This window comes from Podarcis gaigeae, assembly GCF_964106915.1.
Source record: "Podarcis gaigeae genome assembly, chromosome: 15".
Classification (NCBI taxonomy): Eukaryota; Metazoa; Chordata; class Lepidosauria; order Squamata; family Lacertidae; genus Podarcis; species Podarcis gaigeae.
In genome coordinates this window covers 7,496,097-7,508,914 of record NC_139692.1, presented here as the reverse complement: position 1 = coordinate 7,508,914, position 12,818 = coordinate 7,496,097, and the positions used below count along the sequence as shown (strand labels likewise).

The 12,818-nt window shown below is 42.3% G+C and overlaps 2 protein-coding genes across 2 annotated transcripts in view; one reads left to right on the top strand and one right to left on the bottom strand.

Moving 5' to 3' along the window:
• The window catches only part of LOC310832095 (beta-4C adrenergic receptor-like), a 685,807-nt gene that overhangs the window by 298,496 nt on the left and 374,493 nt on the right, over positions 1-12,818 (bottom strand). The window lies entirely within an intron of this gene.
• ATP6V1B2 (ATPase H+ transporting V1 subunit B2) overlaps positions 1-12,818 on the top strand; it is a 28,193-nt gene that overhangs the window by 7,516 nt on the left and 7,859 nt on the right. The window contains exons 2-8 of the mRNA XM_083713635.1: positions 3,638-3,693; positions 4,726-4,824; positions 5,879-5,972; positions 6,107-6,184; positions 6,997-7,136; positions 8,859-8,960; positions 10,370-10,467. Coding sequence (XP_083569761.1) covers positions 3,638-3,693; positions 4,726-4,824; positions 5,879-5,972; positions 6,107-6,184; positions 6,997-7,136; positions 8,859-8,960; positions 10,370-10,467 — 667 coding nt within the window. The remainder of the gene's footprint in view (positions 1-3,637; positions 3,694-4,725; positions 4,825-5,878; positions 5,973-6,106; positions 6,185-6,996; positions 7,137-8,858; positions 8,961-10,369; positions 10,468-12,818) is intronic.

The following is a 12,818-nucleotide window of genomic DNA, read 5'->3' as shown; positions in this document are numbered from 1 at the left end:
GCAGTTACAACAGACTAAAAACAGCAGTGATAAAATGCAGTTAAAAAGGCAGCATCTAAAATGGCTATCAGAAGAGATGGGTATTAGCAGCATACCAAGAAGTGAGCAGCAGTGTTTCCAGGTGAACGTCCTTAGCCAAAATATCAGTGTTCCAAAATATTAGTGCTATGACAGATAAGGGTGTGTGTGTGTGTGTGTGTGTGAGAGAGAGAGAGAGAGAGAGAGAGAGAGAGAGATAGATTGCACATCTTAGTTAACAGAACACACACACACAGTGTGCATTTTAGCAACAGAGTGCTGTGAGATTTTCGGGGTGAGGCTTCCCTACTTCAGATTAGGCTTCAGAGAGATCCTACATCACTTCTGTTAAGCCCCCAGACATTCCAAAGCACCCTGATTTGGCTTGGTTTTGTACAAAGCTTTTGTACACCCATAGCACACACAACCTCCAAGTGAATAATAAAATTAAAGATTGAGAAGGCACTCCAATCTTAACTCCTGACAGCTGCAAAAATGTATTTCCTTGCAATATGTCTCTTGCTTTACCCCCCCCCCCTAAATTAGGGAGCTGAGGTGAGGAAAACGTTGGGTGATGGAATCAGGACTGGGTTTTAGTGTGGCAGGACTGTAAGTAAAGTTCTGATACTGAAAACAAATAGGCCATGCATGTATGCGGGAGGCACCTTATTCCTTAATTCTCTATTTACCACCGTCTCCTCCGCCGCCCCAGTTTTGCACCTAGCTCCAATTGGTGTTCATTCTTCTAGTAAAAAAACAAAATGGATCTCAAAAACTCCCAAGTCTTTTATGCACATATAAACCAGGGGTGGGCAGAAACAGAGTGCAGAACTTAGAATTGGCTTTGGTTGCCATAACATCTGCTTCTGCAACTCCTTGGCATCTGCCCCTCTGTTCTTATGTCTCTAGCCTTATTACAGAGCTGCTCTGTCCCCAACTCCAGCTTCTGCTAGCAAAAGTCCACCCATCTCACTGGTAGAGTGTAAGCTTGGCACGCAGGAACTCCATGTTTAGTCCCTCACACATCTAATTAAAGGGTTTAGGCTAGCAGGGGTGGGAAATATCCCTTGGAGAACTTCTCCAACTTGCATCATCAGTATGATGGTGCTGGCGTATGCGGACAAATGGCCTGAAGCAGTTTCTTTTTTTAAATTAATTTTTATTAAAGTTTCCACAAAATTTTTAACAACACAAACAAAACATGAATACATAACAACAAAAAACATAAAACATATATAATTTCGAGTCTTAATTTCTTATACCTTACTTTCCCGACCTCCTCATACCTCCCCTTCCTGCATTCTCATGTCTATAATTATTTAACAAATCCCTCCCTTATTTCCAACTTAATTTTAATAACACTCATTTTCTTTTAACTTATCCATTACCGCTGTTAACCCCTAATTTTCTCATCCAGCATCAACCTAACATTCACTAATTTTTGCATATTTCTTTAGATAGTCCTTAATTTTTTTCCAATCCTCCTCCGCCATCTCTCTTCCCTGGTCTGGCCTGAAGCAGTTTCATGTACAGTGGTACCTTGGGATGCGAACGGGATCCGTTCCGGAGCCCTGTTCGCATCCCGAAGCGAACATAACCCGTGTCTGCGCGTGCGTGGGTCACGTTTCAGTGCTTCTGCGCATGACGAAACCCGGAAGTAACGTGCTCCGTTACTTCCGGGTCGCCGCAGAGCACAACCCAAATTTGGCTAACCTGAAGCGTATTCATCCCAAGGTATGACTGTACTCCCATGTACGACTGTGTTAGCTAGGCTTTAAACCCTCTTCTCCCAATGGCTTGGAAAGACAGGGAAGAGAGTGCAGCATCCACCTGTTTGGTTGGGGGAAATGGCGCTGGAGTTGACTAAACAACAAGTGGACTAAAAAAAGTGGACAGGAAGCTCTCTTTTGCCAGAAGTATGGGGCCGGGTCAAGGATAGAGTGAGTTTGCTTGGGAATCTTGCTTCTGTTGCTGCCTGCCCCCTCTTTCAATTTCAACTAATATTGGTTGAAATGCAACTTCGTTACACATTTTCCTAATTAAGAGTAGAATGTGTTGAGTTGAACACAACAAGCAGGTTATTGCCAGTGTTCGGAACCATAATAGTTAACTAACTGGAGAGGCAGGAGTTCTTGAAATGTGTGTCTTTTGATCCAGCACTCTGCAGAGCTGCTTAACCCTGCAGTAAGACTCTTACACAGCTCCATGCTGTCAGTCAGTTTTCTTTCCAAGCACTTGAGATGCTGCAGATACCTCAAGGCAGCGTAGATAGGATTGTGTTTCCTAGCCATTGGCTGAAGGAAATTTAAGCTTGTAGAGTTCAACTAATGGATGACTCCGAGGGCACTTGGCATTGCTGTCTTAACATTCTGTGTGCCAGAGATCCTGCCCCCGAGATTATTATGGATCTCGGCTCTTGTGTCAGTATGAGATGTCTTCTTTGGTATCACAGCACAGTGTAAAACAAACGAGGCATGCTGTAAGCTTCTCTGCAAGCATTGTGCTGTTCACTTAAAAGGTTTTTTTCCCCAAAGGAAGATATTTGTGCAGGTTTCAGCAGAATAGCATAACATTCATAGCTTTGTACCTTAAATTGTCCTGATGCCCACTTGCTTAGCTGAAGGTTTGGTGCCTTCCTACACTGTGGGCTACTGCAGTGTGTTCCAGGATCTTACCCACTGCATAGCTCTCCCCAAACTGAACACTAAACAGGGTGTGTAATGAAAAGGATAATTAATAAGGTCTCATTATAACCAGAGCTGGATAAATTGTGTGTGTCTGGAAATGTGATTCAGGCATCTGGGACTTGAAATTATTCTCTAGTCTTGCCAACAACCCCATCTCCTGAATTTAAAAAGAATTAGTTACCAGCTTCAGCAGTTGGCTAGCTAGTAATGGATACAGTACAGTGGTACCTTGGTTTAAGAACAGCTTAGTTTATGAACAACTTGGATTAAGAACGCTGCAAACCTGGAAGTAGGTGTTTTGGTTTGTGAACTTTGCCTTGGAAGCAGAACATGTTCCGCTTCCTGTTGAGTGTAAATTGAGTCCCCCACTGCTATGGGAAAGCATGCCTTGGTTTAAGAACGCTTTGGTTTAAGAACGGACTTCTGGAACGAATTAAGTTTGTAAACCAAGGTACCACTGTAATGGGTGAATGGTGTAGCAGCACACGGAAGTGGTAAAATGAGGGGGCCCTTTGGCCTTCTTAGCCATGTTGCAACACTTAGTACTCCTGGACAAGTGACATTCCTTTAAACACAACACATTCCCCAAGTGGTTGCACTTTGTCTCCCAAAGGCAGCCTCTCAAGCATAGCCTAAAGCAGTGTTTCCCAACCTTGGGTCTCCAGCTGTTTTTGGACTACAACTCCCATCATCCCTTGCTAGCAAGACCAATGGTCAGGGATGATGGGAATTGTAGTCCAACAGCAGCTGGAGACCCAAGGTTGGGAAACACTGGCCTAAAGGATCACACTAGCATGTTGAGCAGAGAATGTCTTGATATTCTTGCTGCCTTTATAATTGCAAAACCATGCACAATGACTTCTGTCAGAATGTGTCAAATCAGAAATTTACTAAGTTGTCTTTAAAAATACCTCTCTCTGGTTGTTTTTCAGCATATAAGACAGTATCTGGAGTCAATGGACCACTAGTAATCTTGGATCAAGTGAAGGTAATATTGTCTTTTTGTGGGTGTTTCCGTAAAAAGGCCTTGTTGTGACTGGCATTCTGCAGATTCTCCTGTCAACCTAAAATGGGAATGATCCTTCCTTCAAGGTTTGCATAAGGGCAGTTGAGTCTTCCCGCTGCAGAGAGTATTTTTGTAATAAAGTATCGAGGCAACAAATGGTTTCTCTCAACGATGCTTGTTGAATTTCCCATTTTGATAATACCATTGCAGTGAGTGGTTGTGGCTTAAGCAAACTCAAAATGTAATGTGGATTTAAAAAAATTACTTTGGAATCAAAATATTGCAACATTCTTGCATCCAACAAAACCCTTGAAATTATCAACAATTTTGGGCTGTGTCCTGTTTCATTGCATGATAGGAATTAATGGCTAAAATCCATGTTTAAAAGTCTTTGTTAAAGTAAAATTTGCCCCACTTGGCTCTTCCCAGTCAGTTATCAAACTGGTGCAGAGACCCTGTGGGAGCACAGCAGGAGCTATCAGCACTTCTATGTCAGCTTCTACACCTGTCCTCCTATTCAGTCTACATGTGCTGTGGAAGATCACAGATAGGACTTGCCATAGAGGAAGGTTTCCTCTGAAACGTGTACACACATGTACACCTTGAGCAGCGTTATATGGATCCTCTGTTCTCACTGGAGTTGTGGAGGCATAGAAAAATCTATACCCTTTTCAGGGTAAAATTAAGTAAGTGTGCTCTGTATGTCATGGAAGAGAAAGAAGGTTAGATAGTACTGCTTGTTAGGCTTCGAATAATGCTGTTACAACTGGGGTGGCGCAAACAAGCCACCTCTATGACTGACAAATCAGTAGCAAAAGGCTGGCCGTGTTCCGGTCTGAATGAATGTGTCTGATTAAGTTGTGAAAAGCAACATTAAAATACACCTGTCTATAATTTCTGAATTTGGCCAGGAGGCTGGCATCTGTGCTTTCTCACTGTTCTTGATTTGAGTCTTTAATGTAGATCAGTTCTTTTCCTGATGGAAGCCTCCTGACCTCCTAACTTGTCACTTAGTTCCCTAGGTATGCAGAGATTGTGCACTTGACACTACCAGATGGAACAAAGAGAAGCGGGCAGGTGCTGGAAGTCAGTGGATCCAAAGCAGTAGTTCAGGTAAATGGTGGGGTGACCTGCTTGATGGAATTGATTTATTTCCTGTGTATCTATTCTTGGAGAGAATGGCTGGTCTTGGAAGGGTTGCCCTGTGTCCGCAAGTTGCACATAATATTTTATTTGGAAGCCAGTGGCCAGAAGGCTTTTTAATTCCCAGGTAAGTTACTGCAAAAAATCCCATTTGTTTTATGTGTTGCTTTAGTATTCATGCTTTTAAAATGCTTTTCAAACTCTAGCACCAGATAACCATACTTTTGCTTTGCACTTTCTTTGTATTAAAAATAAATAAATGGCTGTTTGTCACCTCTTTTTAAGACTTTAAGAATTAATAGAACTTGGTTGCTTAAGGAACAAAGAAGCAAGTTATGAGACAGCCGATTGTAACTTCATTTGTTTAATGATACAGTGTGTTGTCTGCGCATTGTTTCATCAAAAAGTCTATTTTACCTACCTACTCATTCACTTGCAGAGCTTGTCCATGCAAATTGAAGCAGTGAGATTACCATATTTTTCGCACCATAGGACGCACCGCACAATAGGACACACCTTGTTTTAGAGGGGGGAGAACAAGGGAAAAAAAATCTCCCCCTCTCTGCCCAGCGCCCCTTCAGCGAAGCGGCAGGAGGCGCTGCGCAGAGAGGGGGAGAACTTTCCCCCTCTTGTCTTCCCGCTCTAAAACAAGGTGCCGTTTAAGGTGCGTTCAGGCGGCTACCTTGGAAGCCTGGAGAGCGAGAGGGGTCGGTGTGCACTGACCCCTCTCGCTCTCCAGGCTTCAGGTTCCTTTTGACCTGCTCTTTGGGGATGGCGGGGGGAAGCCCACCGCCAGCCCCAAAGAGCAGGTCAGGGAGCAGCGGAAAGGCGCAGCGGAGAGGCTCCTGCCATAGCCGCGCGTCACCTCTCCAGCCGGGAGAGGGTCGCGGGGCTATGGTGTCTTCGCTCCATAGGACGCACACACATTTCCCCTTCATTTTTGAAGGGGAAAAAGTGCATCCTATAGAGCAAAAAATACGGTAAGCCCAAATATGAAATACTAAAATATTTGCCTCTTTTTTAGGTTTTTGAAGGAACTTCAGGTATTGATGCTAAGAGAACCTCATGTGAATTTACTGGGGATATCCTTCGAACCCCAGTATCTGAAGATATGCTTGGTAAGTACAAAATCTTTTTTCTTGGATTGATCACTAGTCCTTGGCCAGCTTTCAAGTACACTGATAGCTATACTGTTAATATAGTTGGTCTCCTGGTAACAGGGACAAATGTTCTCTTGTTCTTTACTCTGCAGGGCGAGTGTTTAACGGATCAGGAAAGCCCATAGACAGAGGCCCTATGGTCTTGGCTGAAGATTACCTTGATATCATGGGTATGTTTACCATAACATTGCTAACATAAGGTTTGCCCTTTAATTTCTCAGAGAGCTTAGTGTTTGAAAGGTGCTAGTCAGCATAAATACAAAACAGTTTAGTGATTACCCATTGTACAGACAGGAGTTTAAGTAACTGCTTGCTTCTCAGATGATGGTTTTGTTTGCAGAAAACCAGAATGAGTTTCCCAAAGCTCTCCTTGTTTAGGATCAGCATTGGCAGTAGAGGGCTTCAGACACAGACTCATTCATAGCACATAAATAGTATGTTGCCCTCAGGAGAGCCAGTGTGGTGTAGTGGTTAAGAGCGGTAGTCTCGTAATCTGGGGAACTGGGTTCGCGTCTCCGCTCCTCCACATGCAGCTGCTGGGTGACCTTGGGCCAGTCACACTTCCTTGAAGTCTCTCAGCCCCACTCACCTCGCAGAGTGTTTGTTGTGGGGGAGGAAGGGAAAGGAGAATGTTAGCTGCTTTGAGACTCCTGAAGGGGAGTGAAAGGCAGGATATCAAATCCAAACTCTTCTTCTTCTTCTTCTTCTTCTTCTTCTTCTTCTTCTTCTTCTTCTTCTTCTTCTCAGATCATGCTGAACCCTTAATATTACACACCATGTTAGATTAAATGTCAGAAATAGCAAAGTTTTTAAAGAAAACCTTATTGTAAGTAGAACATTGAGAAAGTTTCCTTCCAGTGTGCAAGTCTCAGAACTTAGGAGTGGAACACTGGATTTAATATTCGTTACTGAAACTTGAATCTAACTTCTTGGAAAATGCAGGTTGAAAATGATGTTTCCCCCCCCTGTCAAAATGAAATAGGTCAACCAATCAATCCTCAGTGTCGAATCTACCCAGAAGAAATGATTCAGACTGGCATTTCTGCTATAGATGGCATGAACAGCATTGCCAGAGGACAGAAAATTCCTATTTTCTCTGCTGCTGGGTTGCCCCACAATGAGGTAGGTGTTTTAGCAGGACTTAATGCTCAGGTTTTGTTGTTGTTGTTACTGAATTTATATACTGTACCGCCCTGCACCTGCAGGTCTCATATACCCGCAGGTCTCATATACCCACAGGGCGGTTCATAGAATAAAATCAGAAAATAAAACCACAAAATACAGAATCAAAATGAAAACAACAACCCAATGACACCCCCCCCCCAAAAAAAAAAAACACCACACATTCTAAAATGGCATAGTGGTCTACTGCAGCTTTTGTGTGTTTTTTTATATGGCTTAGAGTTTTTTATATTATAGGTGGCACAGAAATGGACAGGAATAGGGTGACCAGGAAGAGTGGGGATATTGAAACCAGTCCCTTGTCATGGCCAGATCACTTCCTGCTGATATTAAGCTTTCAGCACTTTTTCTTCTCTGCAGAGGCAGGGGACCTATTAAGATAGTCTGCCGTGGAGGCTGATGTAGCCAAAGGATTTCCAGATAGCTGATATGATTGGCGCTCCTGTCAAAGCCCTGGCTGGCCTCTGGAACACCCAGATTCACACAGTGCAAAGAGTGCTAATAGTCTGCAGAGGGTGGGGGGTTCCAGATATACCCTGTGCTGCAGAATAATCTTAATGTGTGTGCTCTGTGTAATATTTGAATTGGACTAATACTTTGGAGGAAACAAATACCTTCTGGTGCCACTTAATGATGTACTCAGATGCTATACCACAATCCTTGCTCCTTCTCCCTGGTTTTCATGCTCCTGGTAGTTTTTATTGCCCTTGGGATGAAACATTGGCAGATGTGGCTTACTGTGCATGCATGAATGGGCCATGCCTCTTAGATTCTAAGTCTGAGGCTCTTCAGGTCTTACTGGCTAAATGAGGGGATATAAACGCTTCTGAAATATAACTTACCTTGTTCACTGGGGGAGATCCCTCTCTGAAACCCTAGAAAGCTGCTACTAGTAAGTGCAGACTGTACTAAGATAGATGGACCAAATGGACTATATTCAATGCAGCTTTCTTATATACCTTGGGCATACCTGAAACAGAAAAATATATTTACGTTATTTACAGGCTGCCCTATAATGCTTGGCAGCTTACAGAATGAAAAAAAATGAAATGGGAAAAAAATACACCTGTACAACAAAAATACAGTAAAACAAAACTTAGGTATTAAAACACCGAATAAGCTTTTTCTAAAAAATGGGTTGGATTTAGTAATGTTTTGATAGTTTTTTTTAAACCCCCATGATATTTGCATCTCTTATGAACACATTTTATTGCTTGGCAGGCGTCTTAACATACTACCCTACGTATTCGAGTACATCCTGTACACTAACCATTGTGTTTAGCAGTGTCAAAGACAAGTAAGCATGCTTTTGGTGGTATCCAATCAAGCACTAAGGAACCTGTTCTGTTAACACAAGGATTTGTGCAAGTGCAGTGGTTGCTCTCTGTGCACCCCTAAATCTATTTAGGGGGTTCCAGCCCCTCCAGAAAAGATGGGGGTGCAAGACGCATGTGCGGCAAGGGGAGGAAGTTCACTTGGGCATGTGTAAATCCTTGCGCTAATGCAACAAGTGCTTTGGATACTGCCCTGTGTTTTGTTCTTATAGTTCATATATGATAAAGCAGACTCTCAAGTCCCCTTCTCTTGTCCCTTGGAAATCTTCCTAGAAATTAAAGCCTTGTACATTGAAAACATGGATGACTCTGGAATATCCTTTTTCAGATAGCAGCTCAGATCTGTCGCCAGGCAGGCTTGGTGAAGAAATCCAAAGATGTGATGGACTACAGTGAAGATAATTTTGCCATTGTATTTGCTGCTATGGGAGTAAGTAGCTAAATGCATACAAATAGTATTCCAGTTCATTATCTGTCACCATCTTTGCCGCCCAAGTTGGAGGTACTTTTATGTAAACAATTCTGCATGAGCTGTTAATGTGCTATGGAATTGGTGGCATCTATGAAACAAAGTACACAGTATCTGATCATCTCAAAAAACTCTAATTTTGCTCCCCAGACTAGCTGCAACAAGATTCCTTGTTCACATGTATAGAAGAACTTAGCCAGGGTACACTTTAAGAGTTGAGACCTTAGTTTTGATGGGAAAGCTGGCATCCCATTGAGAAATGATCTCTTAAAGGGATTGCCATACTATTTCCTCTGCAAAGTGGTGTTTTCACTTCTATGCTTTGGCCATGGACCAAAGAATTGTTCTTAGGAATTTGCAGCAGGTGCTTTATGTTATAACAACATGAGGACTTGTGCTTCCCCTTTAAAACTTCCAGTTTTAAATGTGAGGTGCAGCTCCTCCGGTTCTCGCTTTCCTTGGCTCTTTTGTCTGCTCCCTCTTTCACCACTATTGAGCAGGGAAGGTGAGCAAAAGGGCAAGGGAAGGGAAAAATGGGGTAGGATGGAGAAGTACAAAGTCTAGCATTGGCTCCCTTACTCCCTTAGTTGGACTTCAGCTCCTATCAGCCCCAGTTAGCATGGCCAGTGGTCATAGGATGGTGAGAGTGGTAGTAGTAGTAGTAGTAATAATAATAATAATAATAATAATAATAATAATAATAATAATAATAAAATATTTATACCCCGCCCTCCCCAGCCATAACTGGGCTCAGGGCAGCTAACACCAGGTATAAAAACAATTGATTAAAATACAACTTAAAAACAAGATTAAAATACAACATTAAAATGCAGCCTCATTTCAGTAGAAACTCAAATCAAAAACTTGGGGGATGAAAACATCAAGTCTTCACCGAGGCCAACTATCCAGGCTGGTCCTACATGGGCCAGAAAAAAAGCCAGGGAAGTCCCCAAATGGAAATTCCATCACAGAAGGAGAAAGGAAAGAGGGGGAGGGGGAAGGGGAAGGGATGAGTCCAGCGACATCGAGAGAACTATCTCTGATTTTAAAGAACATCGTATTTCTCCAGATGGCCACCCAGCAACTTTGAAAGCAAAAGTAATCACAACTGTTGCTGTTAAATCGGCTGTGTTAACTTTGTTTTGTCAATCAGAGCATGAAGGAGGAGCCACTCTCCACTGCTTGACAACACATTGGCTTTATATCGCTTTGACAGATTGAAGAGGCAAATATGAGAATAAGGATAAGCAACAGTCAGAACTGGAGAAACCCATCCATTTTTATGCTGTCAACATTTTAGAAACTTTCATAAATTGGGTCTAAATAATATTTGGCTTTGCAACTGACCTAGTGTTGATGCTTTGCTGTAGGTGAACATGGAAACAGCTCGATTCTTCAAATCTGACTTTGAAGAAAATGGCTCCATGGACAATGTGTGTCTGTTCCTGAACTTGGCCAATGATCCAACGTAAGTAAAAAAATATGTGACTTTATATAGAGCTGGAGGAAATGTAGGGAACTGAGAAATGGAGAAACTTGTCTGCTTCTTCCAAAGACTATATTGAAAGGCTATTGTGCAAAGTTGGATAGAAGTTTGGCAAAGTGGTTAACATCTAGGAAAACAAATTTCTCTGTCACAATGAGCTTCGCTTCTCAAAAAACATCCAAGTCTCTCATATACATCTAGGACAGAATGGAAGATGGCTGTAACATGGCACTCAAAACACCTAATCCACTTATATTTTCCTTTTTAAAACTTTTATTTATGCAATTTTAACAGCTTTTATGCAGTATCCACCGCTTATCTCTTTTCCTAAGACTTCCCAGTCCATCTCTCTATGGCATTCTAGAGGAATCTTGATCTGCTGCATATCCTGATAATTTCACCCATTATTATTTCAAGTCTTCCTCTTTTGATGTTACCTGCTGCTCATACGTTAACTCCTACTTGTAGGTTAAATTGTATATTATACGTTCTAAGAAAAATTCCAGAACACCTCCACTCTTATTCCTTTAGTTTCACGGTCATGGTTACTAATTCTGTGTATTCTATCAATTTGTTCTGCCAAATTTCCTTTGTGGGTATCTTTTCTTCTTTTCTTTTTTTTCTCTTCATATATACTATTCTAGCTGTAGCGGTTGCATACAGAAAAATATTGAGTGCCTTTTTTGGAATGTTGTCACCTGTTCCATCTATATTTTCAATTGAAATTGAGTCCTGGAAAGAGACCTGTAACAGGGAGCTGACAGTCGACAACCAAATCTGCTACTCCTACATATTTAAAAAAATGTGGAAAACAGGTTGCATTCTTCTTGGCTACCTTTTCCTGCCCACCTGGTGTGCGTATCCTAAAAATGGGGGAAATTCAGGTTTGCTTCACATTTCAGAGCGAATCTAGCTACTTCAACCCCAGAGTCCCGTCTGTGGATCAGAACATAGATTTGTGGATTAAGCCACATAATCAACTAATCTTTCTCTATAGGGGTGTGTACTGTACTTGCAAAGTGGTCTGAGGGCTGTTTTTTATTTCACTAACATGCTACTTGGGACAGCTAACATTTCCTTCATGGCCACACAGTAAAAAAAACCCCCACTATTTTGAAATACTCCCACAAAGCAACTGTACATCATAATGAGTCATCCCTCAAGAAGAAGATGGCTGCCTCCATAAGTGCCTCTGGAAAAGATGCAAAGTTGCTTCCTGGAAGCATTTCAAAATTGCTTTTTTTTAACCTTATGGCCAGCAGGAGGCATCAGCTGCTTTAGGAAACTTTAAACTTAAAGTAAGAAAAAGGCAGCCTTTGGACCACCTCGTAAGTACTTTATTTAAACAGATGGATTTTAAGACAATAAAAACCCACAAATAGGATGATGAGATGGAGCTGGGTTTGTGCAGCTATGAAACGAGTATAGGGCGGGGGGGGGGGGGATAGGCCAGGGTTGGATGGATCAACCTATCTCAATTCAGCATAACATTTGAGTTGAGTGTACACATTAAAATGCAACACATGTAGGCTAAGATTGCCTTGTTGATGTCTGGATTGTTTTCATTCTGACCTACTAATTTTATGTGTGTGTGCCTTATACACACAAGGACACCTGGTGGTGTCTGACATTAGGAAGTAAGAGGGATGGAATGGGACTTTATTTGCTTCCTGTCAAATGGAAAGCCATCACTCAAATGCCCAATCAGGCCTTCAGTCACAGCCAGCTGCTTCCAGCCACCCAGCTATGAAAGCACATCTGATCAGATTTGGAAAGATCTGATTCATTGTTTGTAGCTTGTACTTGCAGTATCAATCTCTTGATACTTGGGGAAAATGAACCTCAGGCCCAGGAGCCAAATGCATTCCTTCAAGCCTGTCTGTCTGGCACGTCAGTCTCTCTCCAACCATGAACCCCCTTAAATGTTTTTGCTAGACTGAAATATGCCCTTTAACGTGGACAATTGCTTCTTGCTTCATAGAGGATGGCGAGGGGTATAATAATGTGTGTGGTAACTAGCTCTACTGTGTACAAAGGCAAAAATTATATTTGTTACCCCATCCACTTATACCTCTGGTCCCACCCACCTCTGGCGAGTGGCCCCCGGAAGGTTGCTCCAAAGGGAATGCAGCCCTTGGTCTGAGAAAAGGTCCCCAACCCTTTACCACAGATGGTAGAAAATGTTGCTAACTCTTTAACCACTAAACAACTCCTTATGCATATTGACTGTTGCACTAGACCTTTCTCCTTCTGAACTGCTTTTTCTCAGAAGTAGGCATTAGGCTTGTGCCGAGTATCACCTCCCATTCTGCATTCACATTAATTGGACTCCC